This window comes from Hippoglossus hippoglossus, chromosome 19, assembly GCF_009819705.1.
Source record: "Hippoglossus hippoglossus isolate fHipHip1 chromosome 19, fHipHip1.pri, whole genome shotgun sequence".
Taxonomy (NCBI): domain Eukaryota; kingdom Metazoa; phylum Chordata; class Actinopteri; order Pleuronectiformes; family Pleuronectidae; genus Hippoglossus; species Hippoglossus hippoglossus.
Genome location: NC_047169.1, coordinates 10,643,195 through 10,660,585, shown reverse-complemented (window position 1 = coordinate 10,660,585; position 17,391 = coordinate 10,643,195). Strand labels below are relative to the sequence as shown.

General features: G+C 44.0%; 1 protein-coding gene across 2 annotated transcripts; it reads left to right on the top strand.

The window, feature by feature from the left end:
• The first annotated feature begins 928 nt into the window (after positions 1-928).
• On the top strand, positions 929-16,004 carry LOC117752632 (ubiquitin carboxyl-terminal hydrolase 31-like). Of its 2 annotated transcripts, none has more exons than XM_034570151.1 (16): positions 929-2,385; positions 6,071-6,208; positions 6,424-6,512; positions 7,243-7,335; positions 7,589-7,724; positions 8,033-8,183; positions 8,432-8,612; positions 9,318-9,429; positions 9,535-9,629; positions 10,028-10,105; positions 10,225-10,354; positions 11,363-11,482; positions 11,582-11,807; positions 12,353-12,511; positions 12,622-12,774; positions 12,863-16,004. In XM_034570151.1, the coding sequence occupies exons 1-16, from the start codon at positions 1,846-1,848 to the stop codon at positions 14,404-14,406; spliced, it is 3,945 nt and encodes a 1,314-aa protein (XP_034426042.1). In that variant the 5' UTR covers positions 929-1,845; the 3' UTR covers positions 14,407-16,004. The 2 variants fall into 2 exon arrangements, with proteins under 2 accessions (XP_034426042.1, XP_034426041.1); XM_034570150.1 differs by having other exon boundaries at positions 930-2,385; positions 12,860-16,004.
• Positions 16,005-17,391: the final 1,387 nt, after the last annotated feature.

Here is a 17,391-nt window from a genome sequence, read left to right as displayed (position 1 = left end):
TAAAGATCAGCTCAGAGTGTCTGTTTTATTTCACTGTAAACTGAATATCTTTGGGGTTTGGACTGTTTGTCTATCAAGATAAACATCTCCAATGACACTCAGTAGAGTGCACACCTCCACCAAGGCCCCACACTTGAATTCAATCAAGCTGCACCAAGTTGCACACACTCAAAGATTTCACTCCCCTAAATGCATATCATTTCTTTCATCAAGATCTTTTTTATTTCTTTATAAAATCACAACATTTTTAAATGTTCAAGAAAATGAAAAAGAAAGGATCTGCCCCAAAATGTAATGGGTTCTTCCCTGACCAGTGTCCCATCCTTCCACCAGGTTTTGTGGAAATCTGTCTAGTTATTTTTGTGTTATCTTGCTGACAAACAAACAGACAGTGGTGAAAACATAACCTCTTTGGTGGACGCAGCTATCAGACATCACCTCAGGGAAGCAGTTTCATTTATAGACTTAAACATAAAAATCATTAAAATAATTAACAAAACAAGAAAATACACAAAACATGATCCAATGGGTTGGATTCCTTTGACGGCGGCTATATAGATATAGTTTATTATTCTTATCGGCTGTTCATCCATTCATCCATCCATCTATCCAAACCTGCCTCCATCATCTGTACTTCTTATGAGGGTCACGGTGGGAGCTAGAGCCAATCTATTATTATTATTATTATTATTATTATTATTATTATTTTAAAAGGCTTTTATAGGCTCATGTAATATTAAGACTTGAACTCATTATACTGGTTAATCCTTCCTGCACTGACTTGTAGTGTAGAGCCATATTCATTTATATATTTAATTTCTGTAAATAATGCTCTTACAAGTTGACATCATAATCATCGGTTCATCAGTGTCCGTGTCGTCCGGAGAGTCGGAGCATCACCCAGCAGCAGCATCATCACTCGCCGCTGTACCTGCGCTCCTCTCCTCCGACATGGACCAGTGTCGGGCCCCTGACGTCAGCCGTCACCGCCCTGCCTGCAGTGTCGGAGCCTACAGATGATGCTGATGGAGGCAGGGGGAAGCGGCCTCGCCGTGAATCCCGTCCGGACGGCGGAGGCGCTGGATTATTTGAGGCGCAGCTGAAGACTTGGGGGAGGAAGAAAATCGAAACGACTGCTTCCACGAGTTTCTGATGGGGACAGAGAAACGCGAACATCTGGCCCACGAACAGATACTCCAGGGCGGAGAGGCGCGGGGGAGCGGCGGGCTGTGCCGCTCCGGTCGCGGGGTTCCTCGGTTTGGCAGAGCGATGGTTTAGGGCGGAAGCCATCCACAATCCACGGGGTAAACAACGGCCGATCCGTTTTCGGCATCGCCGTGGATACGGTCACCAGGGACGGGTGGAGGAATACCTTCAAAAGGGTGGAGCTGCGGTTTGTTTAATAAATGATGAGGGATCCCGATCATCTCCTCTGCCCACTTGTGAGAGGTGGATGTTCGTGCCGCTGATCGGCAGCCTCCTTGTTGTGTTGTGATATTTCACCGGACCCGCTGTGGGAGGATGGCTGCAGGCGGGCGCGGGACCACCGCAGGCATTTACGCACGGCGCCCTGACTCTCCATGTTTATGCAATCCGACGCAGTGCTGCCAGTGGGCTGATCCGATCCTCCTCTGCCGGCTCCATATGATGTGATATGATCCCCACCAGCGCCAGGCCCCAGTGTTTCTGTGAAATATGCCCAGGCCTCGTGTTCGACACCACAGAGTGAGGGTGCTGCCATCGCACAGCAGGCTCCGGGCCATGCGCTAATCGGAGAGACGAAGGGGGGGATCTCTGGGTTTTTACGGTGTTATAAGCGGAGGGGGAGACACCATCTCAGGCACCATGTCGAAAGTTGTCAGCAACAAGGAGAAGAAATCCTTCAGCAAGAAGCTGTTCCGGAGGAGCTCGGTGCGCTCCGTGGGCAGCTTCATGAACAGAGTCCTCCGGACACTGTCCACTCTGTCCCACTTCAGCACCGACGAGCAGGCCGCCGAGGACGAGAAGGACGACTCGACCCTCCTCCCGAGCACCACCGGGGGGTCGGTGCCGTCCGACGACAGCGACTGCGGGGGGTTCCCCTTCGGCGACAAGGTGCCCGGGGTGGCCGGGCTCAAGAACCACGGCAACACCTGCTTCATGAACGCGATCCTCCAGTGCCTGAGCAACACGGAGCTGTTCGCCGAGTACCTGGCGCTGGAGCAGTTCAAAGGTGCGGAGACGAGCAGCAACAGCGGCGAGAAGGCCAAGCCCAACGGGGTGCTGGTGCTGAGGAGGGCCGGCCAGCAGCAGCAGGAGTCCGGGGAGGTGACGGAGCAGCTGTCCGGCCTGGTGCGGGCTCTCTGGACCTTTGAGTACACACCTCAGCACAGCAGAGACTTCAAGGTAGGACGCGTGTAGAGGTGTCAGAGTCAAAACAGTGGCGGATCTGGGATGTTTCTCAATCAGGGGCCACAATTTAGACAGAGGGGCCAGTTATAAGTGGCACTGTTCCCTCACAGCAAGAAGGTTCCCGGTTCAAATCCCAGTTCAGCTGGGATATCCCTTCCTGTGCAGATGACATGTCCTCCCACTGTCCAAAGACATGCATGTTGGAGTCAGGTTAATTTGAGACTCTAAATTGTCCATAGGTGTGAATGGTTGGCCTCTGAGACACGCTGGCACAGGGTGTCCCCCACCTCTCACCCAATGTCAGCTCCCCCTGCGACCCTCAAATATATATATATATAGCGGTTGGATGGCCCAGTAGCCTTTTCTAGACACGAACTCCAGGGAATGTCCGCAGAGTCGGGTTCGGACTTTCTCCGGAGTTTGACCAATGCAGCGTCCTCTGCTCAGACGCGTTCACAACAACGCAGAAATCTCCGGAGCTTTCATACAAGGGGTGGCGCAGCCTGCAGGAGACAGGACGTAATGTATATATTCTGCGATGGAGATCATGTGTTTTTGTTTACAAGACAATAACACGGGTCAGCCCTTCATTTATAAAAAATTTTGCGTCGCGTGTAAGAATGGTCATCAACACGCACACTTGTTCCAGATGAATCCTCCGGAGAATTTCCTGCTGTCTGGAGAATGTCAGGACATTATCTTAAGTTCGGTGCATGTCTGAAAGTAGTTTAAGTTCACATTTAAGTCATGTTTGCTGTTAGCTCTGTAGCTTTGAGCCAAGTCACACATCATTTACTATATTTTACTAGTTTATAATAAAAAAGAGAGATTATATACCGACAGGACAGGGGATCCTCAGGGGGCAATCAGATTTCATCTAAGGCCCCCCTGCCCCCACCCCTGGATCTACCCCTGTCCAAAGTAACACAAGGTTGATATATGCAGTATAGGGATACTAGGATCAATGATGCATACAGACTCAAATTGCACACATTTCAGTGCTTTGTTCTAGAAGTAAGTTTACAGATCAGATTAAGTCTGATTTTAAATAGAGGAAGATGCAAAAAAAACCCTGAAAGTTAGATGAGTCTTCATTCATCTTCGTTTGTTGTGTCTTTTGCTATAAAACCATGACGTGTGTTGTGAGGGGAGGCGATCACAGTGAGCTATTTTGCACAAAGGATTGTTTGCATAAAAGTATTTTCTTCTGACAGCACTGACAAAACCAAATGCAGATAAATATGTGAACTTGAGTCTATAAAACATCCCGTTCTTCCTTCGTCCGTCAGAATAATTGCAGACGGGGTCAGATGAAGTGATTAAGTAGCAACCCGACTGACCGGTTCACCAACAAGCGTTTATTCAAAACAAGAAGGTTTCTTTCTTCTGTCAGTTTCTATGGAGTCACATCTCAGCTTATGTAATATTTGTGCTTATCATCAGGCTTTTTTTTTTTGGAGAATAAATCCAAGAGGGAAAGACAAAGTCAGTGTTTTTAGACCAAACACTCATTTATTTAAAATTCTCTTTGAGCTCATCTGAGCGTCGAATCATCAAGCTGAGCTCTTCTCGTTATTTACTGTTTGAAATGTCTGTCAAACGCTCGTCAGCTTCTGCTCCAGCCTCGCTTCACCTCTTCAACCTGGAAACGTTGCTCGTCACGATCACAACACGGATATATTTTGTGCCTGTGTCTTTTTCTGTCTCTTTCAGAAGCTCAAAATACATGATGGAGAGGAACTAAGTTGGACAGGGCCGCATTTCTGGTTCTTCACTGTGTTTCTATTTCCGTCCATTTTTTTTTTTCCTACCTTGGTTGCCAGCCAGAGAACAAACTGTCTGATTGGATATAGATTGTTCTGTTCACAGTGAGAGGCCTTGAATATGTTTAACTGAGTGGGGAAACAAAGTGCAGCTGCAGTCTATATCAGGCACATTTATTCAATTTAGAAACGAGGAATTTTAAGTATATACAAATGAATGTTTTTTGTATAGTTTGTGAGGGCGTGCAGCTGAATACTTACTGATGTTCTCTCTAATAACAGAAAAAATACGGATTGACTGAAAATGATTCCTTTCCCATTATGCAAAAATTAGATGTATCTTTCCGTCGTCTACATCAAAACCGTAAATGCAGCTTCTCCTGGTTTGTGCACATCCCAGTGTTTGCATGTGACCGTTTTGTGCCTCTTGCCTCTGACCACAATCTGAGCCTAAACTGAGAGCACTCAAAGATCATTAGGAAGACGTATCCGGTCAAATAATAACGACAACAACACTGTGCCTCGGAATCCATTTTTCTTTCTCAAGAAATCTAGTTGTTGTGCAGCATCCCAACTGCCCCTGAGCAGGATCCACACAAACTCTCCTAGATGATTTGCGATACTTAATTTCATATAGTAATAATGGGTTAAATCCTTTTTGAATATATTACATAAATTATTGATCACAGATTTGAAAGGAACTGATTTTTACAATTGGATACAGTAGAAAACTTCACAATTTTCACCTTCACCTTAATTTTTCAATCAGTTGATTTCATCGTTCTGATGATATATTTCCTTTAAATTAATTTATTACAGTTTTCTTTGTATTTAAGTATTTCTACCCTGTTGTGTTTTGCATTAGGGACAAACCCTTTCATGTGATCTTAAAAATTCCTCAGTCTTAAAATTTCCCATCTTCATATTTTCAAATCAGTGTAGATTTTCTTATTTATTTACTGTCAATCGCCTGGTGATCCCTCCCTAGACACAATAATCCCATGAAAACACATTCAATTGTAAATTATAACATAAGACAACACATTTCATCTCTTCTTATTTCTAGTTTATTATACTGTTGAGAAAAATGCTACACTGCAAAATCAATCTGAATCAACAGTCTGAAATATATAAGCTATATTGATATCATGAATATGCAATAACATAGTTGCTATAGAAATACATTAATCTCTATTTTGTTACTTCATCCGAGTTCATTAACGCTATAAATATTTGTTGCATAAATCTGGAGCCTCATCTTTTTTTTTTTCACTTACACTGATTGTATTTATTATACATCTTTTATTCATCAGATACATTGAGAGGATCATTTACTGCATGACACGGATTCTTAGGATACGTTATTTCTTATCAAGGTGTTTCAAAGAGATGCAGAATTTTTTTTAAAACCGTCTCATGAAAGACAGCGTCTGTGGTCGAGCCTCAGACGGACGGCTCGCTCTGTGTTTGCGTCACAGTTTGTCAGAAGTGCTGAGGCTGCCCCTGTGATGCCTTGAGAGGAGAAAGGACGACCCCTGGGAGAAGCTGGGAAGACGCACAGAACTTGGATCTTTGACCTTGTGTGACATTTGATATCCGGTTAGCAGGGGTGACTTTATATCCGCGGAGCACACACCGTTTTCATCTCTGGTCGCTCATTGTCAGTGAGGCGGTTAATCTGTCGATTTTCCAGCCCTGCGTCCTGGTTTTTAAAAAGCCTCTCCACGCCTGCCTCTCAAACAGCCCCACCACCTCCACTGACCTTTAGGATTGTGCTGATCGTCATCCCGGTCAAACGCACTGAATATTTTATGATCAGGCAATGTCGAGAAAAAAGCCTCGGCTGCACCATGTGAAATCGTCTCTGTGGTTTGGAGCGATGTGCTGAAATTTGATTTGTTTTTTTTGTGCTGCAGAATGTTGTGTCCAAGAGTGCCCTTCAGTTCAGAGGTAACTCCCAGCACGACGCCCAGGAATTCCTCCTTTGGTTGCTGGACAGAGTTCACGAAGACCTCAATCATATCGTGCACCCTGACATCAGACCTCTTCGGAAGGTAAACAGCAACACAGGGCAGTGAAGGCTGCTGTATGCTCAGTAATAGAAAATTTAAATCTAAACTTCTGGATATATTTTTAATGATTTAACCAGATGTTGCCCCTTCTGTGTTTTCCACTGATACATGTTACAATATAGTAAAATGCTGCTGTTATTTAACATGCATTACATTGTGCGTGTTTGCCAACTAACTGTTCTGTGTTATATGTGCAGCCTCCAGTGGAAGAAGAAAATCCCCCTGAGGGAACTCCACTACCAGCACCTGGCTCTTTTGTACAGGAGTTGTTTCAGGCACAATACAGGTGACATTTTAAAGTCGCTGGAATACATATATGATCCGTTTAGACCAAATGTAAATACACATTTATGACCAGCGCTCATAAATGTTTATTATGTGAAAATCAATGCAGAACATTTACAAGGAATGAAACAAAGATGCATCTTTCAAGACAATAAGTGATTAACACATATAACACAAGATGGTGAAATATTCTAAACCTTCCAAAGGTTCACTTACTAGTTTTCTCCTTTGTTGTGATGCCAAAGGTTCTATTTGTTTTCCATGTTTTTGGACACAATTCAGTTCTGAATGAAGTGTTTTAAAAAACGATGCCAGCAGCTGGTTTTGTTTAGCTTGGAAATGGGAAACAGGAAATCTGGCTTTGTCTACAAGGAACAAAATCCACCTCCCAGCAGATCTGAAAGTCGCTAACGTGATGTATTATGTTTGTTTAATTTGTTGAAAATGTAATTTGTCATGCCACATTGTGTTTATTTTTTCACAATGGGAAGTAACACAGAGCAAGGCTAGCTGGGTCCCCCCTTTCCAGTCTTTATGCTAAGCTATGCTAACCTGCTGCTCATATTTTCTGTACGTACATACATGTCATAGGTATCAATCTTCTCCTCTAACTCTCAGCAAGACAAAGATTGAGTGCACTTTCTAAAACTCTGAACTAATCCTTATTAATTATTAATTATTATTAATTAACCACTGATTCACTAACAGTTCTGGAACATGTCTCTGTGCAGGTCGTCTCTGACCTGCCCTCACTGCCAGAAACAGAGCAACACCTTCGATCCTTTCCTCTGCATCTCACTGCCAATCCCGGTACCTCACACACGGTAAGCCGGCTCTGCATCCACTTTATATGAGTCGGAAAATATCTGTCAGACGAAAAACAAACATCCAAAAATGCGAGGAGACGTGATGTATTCTGGACGTGGAATTAAAAAGAGTGTCAACCCCGGATTAGCAAAACCCCAGGAGAGATGTGACAGGAGGGAGCTAAAATTAGGAGATGCCATGAACCTTTGAAACATCAGTCCTGCCTCGGTTATGGAACAGCCAATTAATTTCAATATGTCTGTGTTGCAGGCCGCTGTATGTGACAGTGGTGTACCAAGGAAAGTGCTCCCACTGTATGAGAGTCGGGGTGGCCGTGCCGCTCTCCGGCACCGTGTCCAGGCTGAGACAAGCTGTGGCCCAAGAGACCAAAATCCCTGCGCAACAGGTGCTGCCACGTTCTGAAACTTTTTCTGCTGAAGGCCGTTAATGCATTCAAATTAAGAGGATTAAAGTTCTTTGAGGAAATTGGATGGAAGAGTTTGCCATGAGAGAATTAGGAGGTTTGATTTGTTTTTTAATGGGAGACGAGAATTATCTCAGTTGATTTGAGCCACCGTTTTATAATTAACACTAAGTAAACATATAAATCTTCTATGTTTCAGAATAAAGTCTCTTCACTAATAACTTGTTGGTTTTAACTGCAACTAATTCTAATCACATGAGTGAATTCTAATGTTGCCGGTCTCTGTTCAGATCGCCCTCACTGAAATGTACTTCGATGGCTTCCATCGCTCCTTCTGTGACGACGACGACGACCTGGAGATCATTCAGGAGAGCGACTCCATCTTTGCCTTCGAGACACCTGAGCTGTTCAGACCGGAGCAGATCCGCTCCAAGCGAAGCGGTACAACATCCTGTTTACTCCCCCCCCCCACCCCATCCCCAGTCAGAAATCAGGTTAGCTCTCTGTCTAATTACGGTCGTGGGAGTGGAGAGTAGGTTAGGAATGGACCAATATTGGAGAAACGCCCGGTTCAGGAAGCTGCCACACACACACTGACCTGCACGTTGGATTGATTCACCCAGCAGTGTGGGTGGTTTTCACCCACACTTATGTTTGGAGAGTTTGTAACTTTCATTTGTTCATTTCAGGGAGCCCACATGCAAATCTGAACCAGAACAACTTGAAGTACGGCACAGACAACAACAGGATTCCCACGCAAATACAAGAGCCGGCGACACCCCCGGCGAGTCCTAATAAGAACAGCGGGCAGGCGGAGAAGATCGTCCTGCTGGTGTGTAACAGAGCCTGCGCTGGACAGCAAGGACGCAGGTATGATCTAATGTCAGGGGCTGATACTGACCTAATTCACTTATGGGATATTGAGCTGACATTACTGGAATCTACAGGCGCATGTTTTAATGAATCATAAACATGTAATAATGCAATTATAACCCCATTGCCAAAATGTTGTAGTACAAATTAATTAATTAGTCAGTAATTATACAGTTCCTCTAAGACATCCGGTCGCCCCCATTATCTTATTACGTTTGAACTCATGTATAGAAATCTACCGAAAGCTGATGATGCATTGTTGTGTACTCGATTTGTTCAAGGAGTCGCCATGGTAATTTGCCCTCCTACACTTGTTTGTATGAGCAGTGGACTTAACCTACAGTTCACACTAGAACGGCCCATGCCTCTGAAACCATATTTACATTTACTAAGTCTGGATTGTCATTTAGATCTGCACCAAATTACGCACACTCATAAATATCACCCCCCTAAACATCCCTGATTGTTTTCCATTAAGATCCATGAATTGTTTTCTGAGAAATCGATGCAAAACCCCCTTTCTTACAATATGGCCGGATTGTGGTAATCCATGTGGAGAAGTTTTTGTGCAAACCTGCTCACAAACAAACAAACATACAAAGTAATAAAATACTTTGGAACACAAATTTAAATTGAATGCATTTCATATAATAATAATATTAATGATTATAATAAAACCTCACTGCTTTTGTTTCCCTGCAGGTTTGGAAATCCATTCATTCTGTATTTGGAGCGAACGGTGACCTGGGACGTTCTTCAGAAAGAGATCCTGGAGAAGATGCGTCACATTTTGCGCCCCGGAGCCTTTGTGCAGGTTCAAACTCCCAACCTGCTTTTCACACCCTTTGAGTATTTTATTTCTTTAGCCATCTTGTTAATGTGTTATATTTGATCATGTCTCATCCCTGGTGCTCTTTAGGTGGGGCCCTTCACGTTACGTGTGGTGGGCGTGGTTGGAATCACGTATCTCTTGCCTCAGGAGGAACAGCCACTCTGCCATCCCTCTGTGGAGAGGTAATACTACCACTTATTACCACAAGGGGGGAGTGTTGCCTCAGTTGAGTAGTTGTTACATAAATCCTGCAGTGTGTTCAAACCACTTATAATTTATGAATAGTATGTAGTCCTACTCTTCAGTGTGTGTTTGGTGTATCAGACTTTAGATTTCCATTTCCATTTATTATATGTCACTAGGTTTGTTTTTTGCTCATCAGAGCCCATCGAAGCCATTTCAGATCCAATATGCATTTTCAAAACACACTTTCAAACAATTCATAAAAGAGGCTTGTAGTTGGGATCTCCAGTGGAATCTTACCCCAGTGTATCTTTCAGTTGCTCTGTACAGTTTTATTATTTTATATAAGTGTATAAAATGTTAAGCATAATTCTCTCTATGTAATATTATTTAACAGGGCGTACAAGTCCTGCGGCCCTGGAGGACCACCTCATGTCAAAATTGTTGTTGAATGGGACAAGGAGACAAAAGACTAGTAAGTGACATCTTGCTAATCACACCCACTTCATTAAGCTCATGACAGATGTTTGGTGTGTTGTTTCTTCCGGAGTTCTGTGTGATCCCTCTGTGACTTGTGCCGCGCTGTGTCCACAGTCTCTTCAAAAGAACTGAGGACGAATACATCCCGGACGCTGAGAGTGTGCGTCAGGTGAAGGAGCAGCACCTGCAGCCTCAGACGTGCTCGCTCGCCCAGTGCTTTCAACTCTACACCAAAGAGGAACAGGTAGCCTGAAACGTGGGGCCATGGGGTCTTTAGTGGTGTGGATATGATCAAAGACAGGGAATAAATATGTGGCTTGATTAAGGTTTCACTGATTCAGCTCAGAGTTTTATGAAATCCTGGTCAAAGAGAGTAAGGGGGACAGGGAAGGGTTAATTGCGGATGACTCCATTTCCTGTGAAAAGAGACGAGTTGACAGAAGATCTAGTAAAATGTCTCTGTTGTACCGGAGTAATCAAGAACCAGATCAGGTTATTCCAACAATACTCTCTCCGTATATATGAACTTGAAGTTTTCAACTTGCAGCTCACACACATTCTCCTTTTTCTCATTAGTTATTTCCAGGTTTCCCTGCTTTTCCCAGTTTTGTTTCGCATACAATTACATTTTGCTTGTTTTAGCCCCTATGAAGTTTCCAGATGGATTTTCAAAAGATATGTATCATATAATCTTGTTTATTGTGAGACAAAAACAATGGTTTTTCAGATATAAGCAGTCATCAGAGTGAGGAACAGTAGTAGACATGATCGTCTATATGTAATCGAAGAGGTCTAGAAACCAAACAGCAAAGACAATATATTATTGTTTTGTGAGTTTAATATGTACCACATTTTTGTTTGGCCCAATTAGATAACAGTGCAAATACAGTTTTCTATGTTTTCAATGTTTGTTTTCTGTATATTTTGGGCATTTTTTTGCATTTACTGATAAGACCGTATATACATAAAATGGGGAGAGAGAATGCAGAGGACATGCAGCAAAGAGCCGGGTCAGAACCGAACCTGCAGTCGCTGCAGCAGGGCTAAAACCTCCATTTAGAATTAGTAATAAAAGTTTCTTAAATTTTCTGAACAATTCAATGTAGGGGCCCCCGCTCTAGGTGTGCTGGCAGGGGACTCTTTTTTCAGAGATTGTAAATTCTTAGCTTTCATGACAAAAAACAAGACAAGAGAACAAGAGGCAGACTTTATAATCGTTACTCTTTAATAACTGATGTTCTCCACATTTCAGCTGGCTCCGGATGACGCGTGGCGATGTCCACACTGTAAGCAGCTTCAGCAGGGCAGCATCAAGCTCAGTCTGTGGACCCTGCCAGACATCCTCATACTCCACCTGAAGCGCTTCAGACAGGTAGTGAGACACAATGTATTTTCACATTACTGTGTACGAGGTGCTTGTAGAAGAACTTGCTCTCGAATTCAAGGCTGTGAACGTTGTTGTGTTCCTCAGGATGCGGATCGCCGAATGAAGATGCAGAACATGGTGAAGTTCCCACTCACCGGTATGGACATGGCACCCCACATGGTAAAGAGGAGCCAGAGCAGCTGGAGCCTCCCCTCCCACTGGTCACCATGGCGACGGCCCTATGGGATGGGCCGTGATCCGGAGGACTACCTCTATGACCTGTACGCGGTGTGTAACCACCACGGGACCATGCAGGGAGGTCATTACACAGGTAACCACCATGACACGCACAACCGATGACAGACGTCCCTGTTATTGTATTAAAGATATAATATGTAGCAATTCTGCATTAAAATGTCTATAAAATGCACTTTACCTGTGGCTATGCCCGTCTCTGCTATAACTTCGGGTCAAATGATGAATCACATAGGAAAAGCACACTGTTAGCTAGTTAGCTAGTTAGCCAATGGGCTCACTAGGCTGGTTTTCCTTCCAACGTTGTATTTGTAACTTGTAATAGGTCATGATTGTTCATGGCCGCTTGCTGCGCGTTCCATCAAAAACTCTCCCATCAAAGCACAAATGCAAAGGGGAACCAAGTAATCCGAGAAGATTATGGAACAAGAGATGGTGGTGAAGACAACAACTCCCATGAACCCATGCTGCTTCATGATGTCATCAAACTTGGTCTTTTGTTGTTGTTTAGATTGAGAGACCCCTACTGGCCGAAGTTACATATTGTACGTTTAACTGGTTAGTTTTTTTATAAAACCTTCACAATATATTTATCATATCTTATTTAATTGTGTCTCGTAGCTCACTGTAAGAACTCCATCGACGGACAGTGGTACTGCTTTGATGATAGTGACGTTCATCCCATGTCTGAAGATGAGGTCTGCAAGCAGACTGCTTACATCTTGTTCTATCAAAGACGAGCCACTATTCCATCCTGGTCTGCCAACAGCTCTGTGGGAGGTAACTTTTATTGATATGAGGCTCGACACTGCCTCTCATACTGTATATGCTCAGGTTTTGTCAATGGGATAAATTGCAGATGTTCAGCCACTCTCTATTTTGGCCTTAAGGTTCCACCAGTTCTTCGTTGTGTGAGCACTGGATTAGTCGGCTGATGGGCAGCCGTCCACCCAGCCAAGCCTCATCTGGTTCCTCCAGACGCACCTCATTGGCCTCCCTTTCTGAATCTGCTGAGTTTACTGCTGAACGGAGCGAGGACGATGGTGAGGGAGACTTATGCCATTTCTCAGAGGATTTCATCAATGTTTTCTTTGAGAGTCTAACATTTGTCTGTGTCTCTCTACAAAGCAGGCCTATCGAGCCGCCCAGCAGTGAGAGGCATGCAAAGGCAAACCTTCACCTCGAGATCTTCCATCGCCAGTCCGTTGGTTCTCAGTGAAAATGGCACTAAACCATCCTGGTCCCACTCTGCTAAGCTCCAGCTCCGTTCCAACTCTCCCTCACGCTTCTCCCTGGAATCCCACTCCTCCTCCCCGACTCTGGAGATGATAGGAGAGGTTGTTGATAGCCAGCTGTCAACCGCCTGCTTCACTGGGTCGCCTAAGCCGGACAGACTGTCAGGGTGCAAGTTGGCCCTTACAGCTTCGGATAGTAATCCTGGCAGTAAGAGGCTGATAGAGCAGCTTCACTCCAAGGCTGTGATGCAGGCGGAGCAGAAGAGCTCCATCCAGGCTGGGGATAACAACAACATAGTCACTCCTGCTGAGCAAGTTAGTCCTCGACATGGGGCAGCTGCTAAAGAGCCGAAACAAAGAAACGGGGCTGCAGACAGCACAGGTGTTAAAAGGACCTCAGTAAAGACTGGGTTAGAGAGTGAAAGGAGTCCCAAGAAGCGTCCCACCACCTCCTCAACATCGTCCAGCTCTTGCTCTCCTGCGTCCCCAGCCATTGACAAGTCACCGTCTCGAACACAGACAAAGGGTGCAGCATCAGCATCAAACCCCAAGGACAAGAGTGATGGACCTCCTAAAACTAGCAAGGCTGGTTCCTCGAAAACAGCAACGCCCTCCAAAAAAGGGTCCTCTCAAACCCCGGAGGCATTACATCCAGACTCTGCCCAACAGAGGAAGGGTGGTCCTCCAGGAGCACAAAGCTCACATCCTCAGAGAAGGGCATCACCTAGAGGTGGAGGCGAGAAAAGCTCCGCCTCTGCAAGGACTAGAGCAGCAGAAAGGAGTGCAAGCCGTGATTCCTCACGGCCCATTGCGGTTTCGGAGAGAAAGGTCAGCCACGGAGGACCTCCCTCCAGGTCAAGTGCCGCTAGTAGAGCGGAGGGCAGGCCGGGTCGGGCTTCGGAGAACAGGGAGGTGGCCCGTAACTCTAGCAGTAGCTCCTCCGTGACTAGTCTCCGATCCTCGAGTGTTGGCGTCTCGTCTTCGAGCTCAGCACCACCATTAAGGGGACCTCGTATGAACAGTAAGACGGAGGACAAAGGTCTGTCCTTCTTCAAAACTGCTCTGAGGCCCAAGGAGACCCGTAAGTCAGCTGATGGTGGAAAATCAGGGACGGGAGAGGCTAAAGGAAGTCCAGAGGATAGTGTTGGTGATGCAGCTAAAGAAGGAGGCCAACATGCAGCAAGCAGGAAAGCCCAGAATGGGGCTTCAGAGGCCCAGACTAACGTGACCACAGCCAAAGACAAGGAATCCTCGAAGGCATCTGCCGCAGCCAAGCATTCACTGCTGCCCTCCACAAAGTCCAAGCTTTCTGGAGCGGAAACGACAACCCAGTCCTCCGCCAATGCAAAGGACCTTTCAAAGAAGGAGCCTGCTAAAAAGACAATGCAGTCCAGGAAGATCCCCATCAACTCTACACAATCCAGCCAGAGGTCCAAGTGATGTTGCATCGAAGACTCGATAACAATTTCTCAAGTGCAGCTCCGAGGTGTTTTAACCATCAAACTAGACCTGAGTGTCTGACCAACATCTTTAAAGCACCTGTAGCTTTTCAGTGGTTACTGAATACCAGCTGCCATACTGGACGCGTACTGTCCACATTGTTAAATAGTTATTTAGGAATGGATTTTAACAAAGCACTTTGTATGGATTGCATTGATTTTGAGGAATATTCTACTGTGTTGTAAATAAGCATGGACTCCACATGTATTGAAATGATTGCCTTGTTCTGTCTGTAGCATAGTTGGGAGACGTACATCTCGGTAGGAGGTGAAAATAAAGGTGACTTTGCACAAGACGGAAAGCAAATATACTGTAAAAGGTGGAGAGATACTTTTGAGAACTGTCAAACATGGACCACTCAGTCACCAAAGGAAGTTTACTGGCAATTTTTAACATGCGGATGCAGTGAAATGCTGAATTATTTCCAAAAAAAACATACAGCTCTCCTTCAATATCGAGAGCCATATGTCAACAACAAACATCAGTGCCTCAGATAATCATAGTGAAGTATTTAATCTAAATTCTATAACTGCAGGTGTTGGACGATTTATAATTCAATTTTAATATTTAATACGCACTGAAAATGTAATTTCAAGTAAAACACGATTTAGCCTATTTAACCTGAACTGCTGTTTACATATGCTCCTCGGTGTAGTAATTGTGCAACAGCCTTTAAGGGGAAGAGGAAGAAGAGGGAGGAGTCTGTGATGGAGGTGCAGGAATGAAGCATGTGTCGTTGGTGTTAAATGTCTGGAGACCTTGGTTTTGTAATGACTCTTAAATGTTTTGTGTTTGATTTAGCAGTGATAACCTGTTAACCCCCCCCTAAGACGAGCTCCCCCACCCGTCACCACCTCTGCCCTCCAGCTGCTGATGCCAACACTTACCTGCGGTGCCCATGCTCCCCGTGGGGACCAGCATCTTCAGACTGCCAGACATCTCCAAACATTCCTCTCAGATGAACACAGGGTTTATGTAAAAACAACAACAGCAACAACAACAAAAAAAAGCCACTACACGCGCTAAGACGACATATTCAAAGACAGCTGGGTTTGCCTCGGTTGAACACCACACATGTACGTAGAGCATTTATGGTGCGTTTTGAGTCAGCCCCCCCTCCCCCCCTCCCCCACCCCCGTTCTCTGTCTTTCACGTGTGACATCGCAGCTTGTGCACATCTCTCTACCTTGCATCGAACGCATAGATAAACACTGAATGCACTGAGAAAAAATAAATAAAACACACCTATCACGAAGTATACGACCGTTGTTGCATGCTGAAATCGCTTATGCATGCACTTAACTATGCAAGCAGATTCTTGCTGATGCCCACACTGAGTATGTAGACGTGCTACTCTTGGATGTGTATATATTTCTAACTGTATATTTTTCCAAATGCCAGCATCAGAGAGCATGTTGAGGCATACTTTATTAAAGCTTTGTTTGCACATTTCTTCAACAGTTAATATACATTTTTGTATGAATGATAAGTATTGCTCATTCACCCTCTCAAAGTAAATCAACGCATTTGCAAAGTAATGTTTTCTGTACTGTGTTCATTCGTCTCACGTTTTTACCTCAGAGTCTTTTAAAAGGCAATTTTAAAAAAATGTTTTTTTGCTGCAATTTTACGACTTATGGTGTAACTCTCATCGTCGCGTCTTTACCAGTTTCAACTGTAAGAGCTCGGAAACTAAAATGACGCGTTCAAATGACACCACTAGTGTACTGTGCATGCCCTGATGTGTGGCTTGTTTTTTGGTTCTAAATATATATTATTATACACGTTTTTTCAATTTAGGCCAGGACAGTTTAAAACTAAATGCTGCCATTTTATCCCTTATTCGTCTGTTTTTGTCTTAAAAAATCCCCCAAATTTACAATGTGCAATATTTTCTCAACAATCTGAAGTTGTCTTGATTTTCATTTTTGTACGATCCAACCTCAGACCTACTTTACAATACAACAATAGACAGATGTTAATACCTTTACTGAAGTACTGTAAATCACAATATCTTGAGTTTTTCACTGTGAAAAAATTGCACTGTAAGGCTTCATCGAATGATTTTTTGTCCCACAGGTACAGATTCACAAATAGTAGTTATGGTTATATAAATATCACAGCTATAGATCAAGTGAATGTCACATTCAAGGAGGAGTGTGCGATGCTAAGCCAGAGCAGCTGGACTGTAAACTGCTTTATAGAGCCTTCTGGCACACGGTGCGGAATAAATCTAAATGTTAACTTCAGTGCCTGGTGGCTACAGTGAGTTGAAACTGTGCTATTACAGCCCATACATGCAGTAAATGAACTGACTTATGTATGTCACATCCACTTTAAGTGAAACCTTGCAGGTGCTGGCTATAAGAGAGGGATGTATAAATATAGCGAGGTGCTATGAGGAGTTATTTATTTTCACAAATGCATGAGAGCAAGTTTTTTCTTTTATTCTTTTATCCATTCATATTCTGTGATATAATGTAATTTTGACCTGTGGTGTGTTCATCTTGTTTTTTGGGGAGTAGCAGCGTGTGCTGGCATTGATTTGGCAACGCAAGACAAACGACAGCAGAATCTAATTATGTCATGAAAATAAAATTTTGTTGACATACAAAAGTATGTAGTTCTGGGTGATTTGATGTTTTTTTTTGCACGGCAGTTTTTTTGTGCAGCTACTTTTTGTTCCACTTGGTGGCGCTCAGTGTTTGCCTGAGAAGCCCCAGTTGAAACAGAAATAAAAGAATCGGGGGAATGAGGCTGCGCTCGACCTGAATTAGCTGTTAAATGCCCTTCAGTTCGAACTTGTGGGTTAACTGAGATGTATAGTAGCATCAGATCTAACGGTGACACTGAGGGAGATGATTTAATATTAAACTACCGGCACCATCATTTATTTAGAGCTGATTCAATTGTGCTTTTATTAGT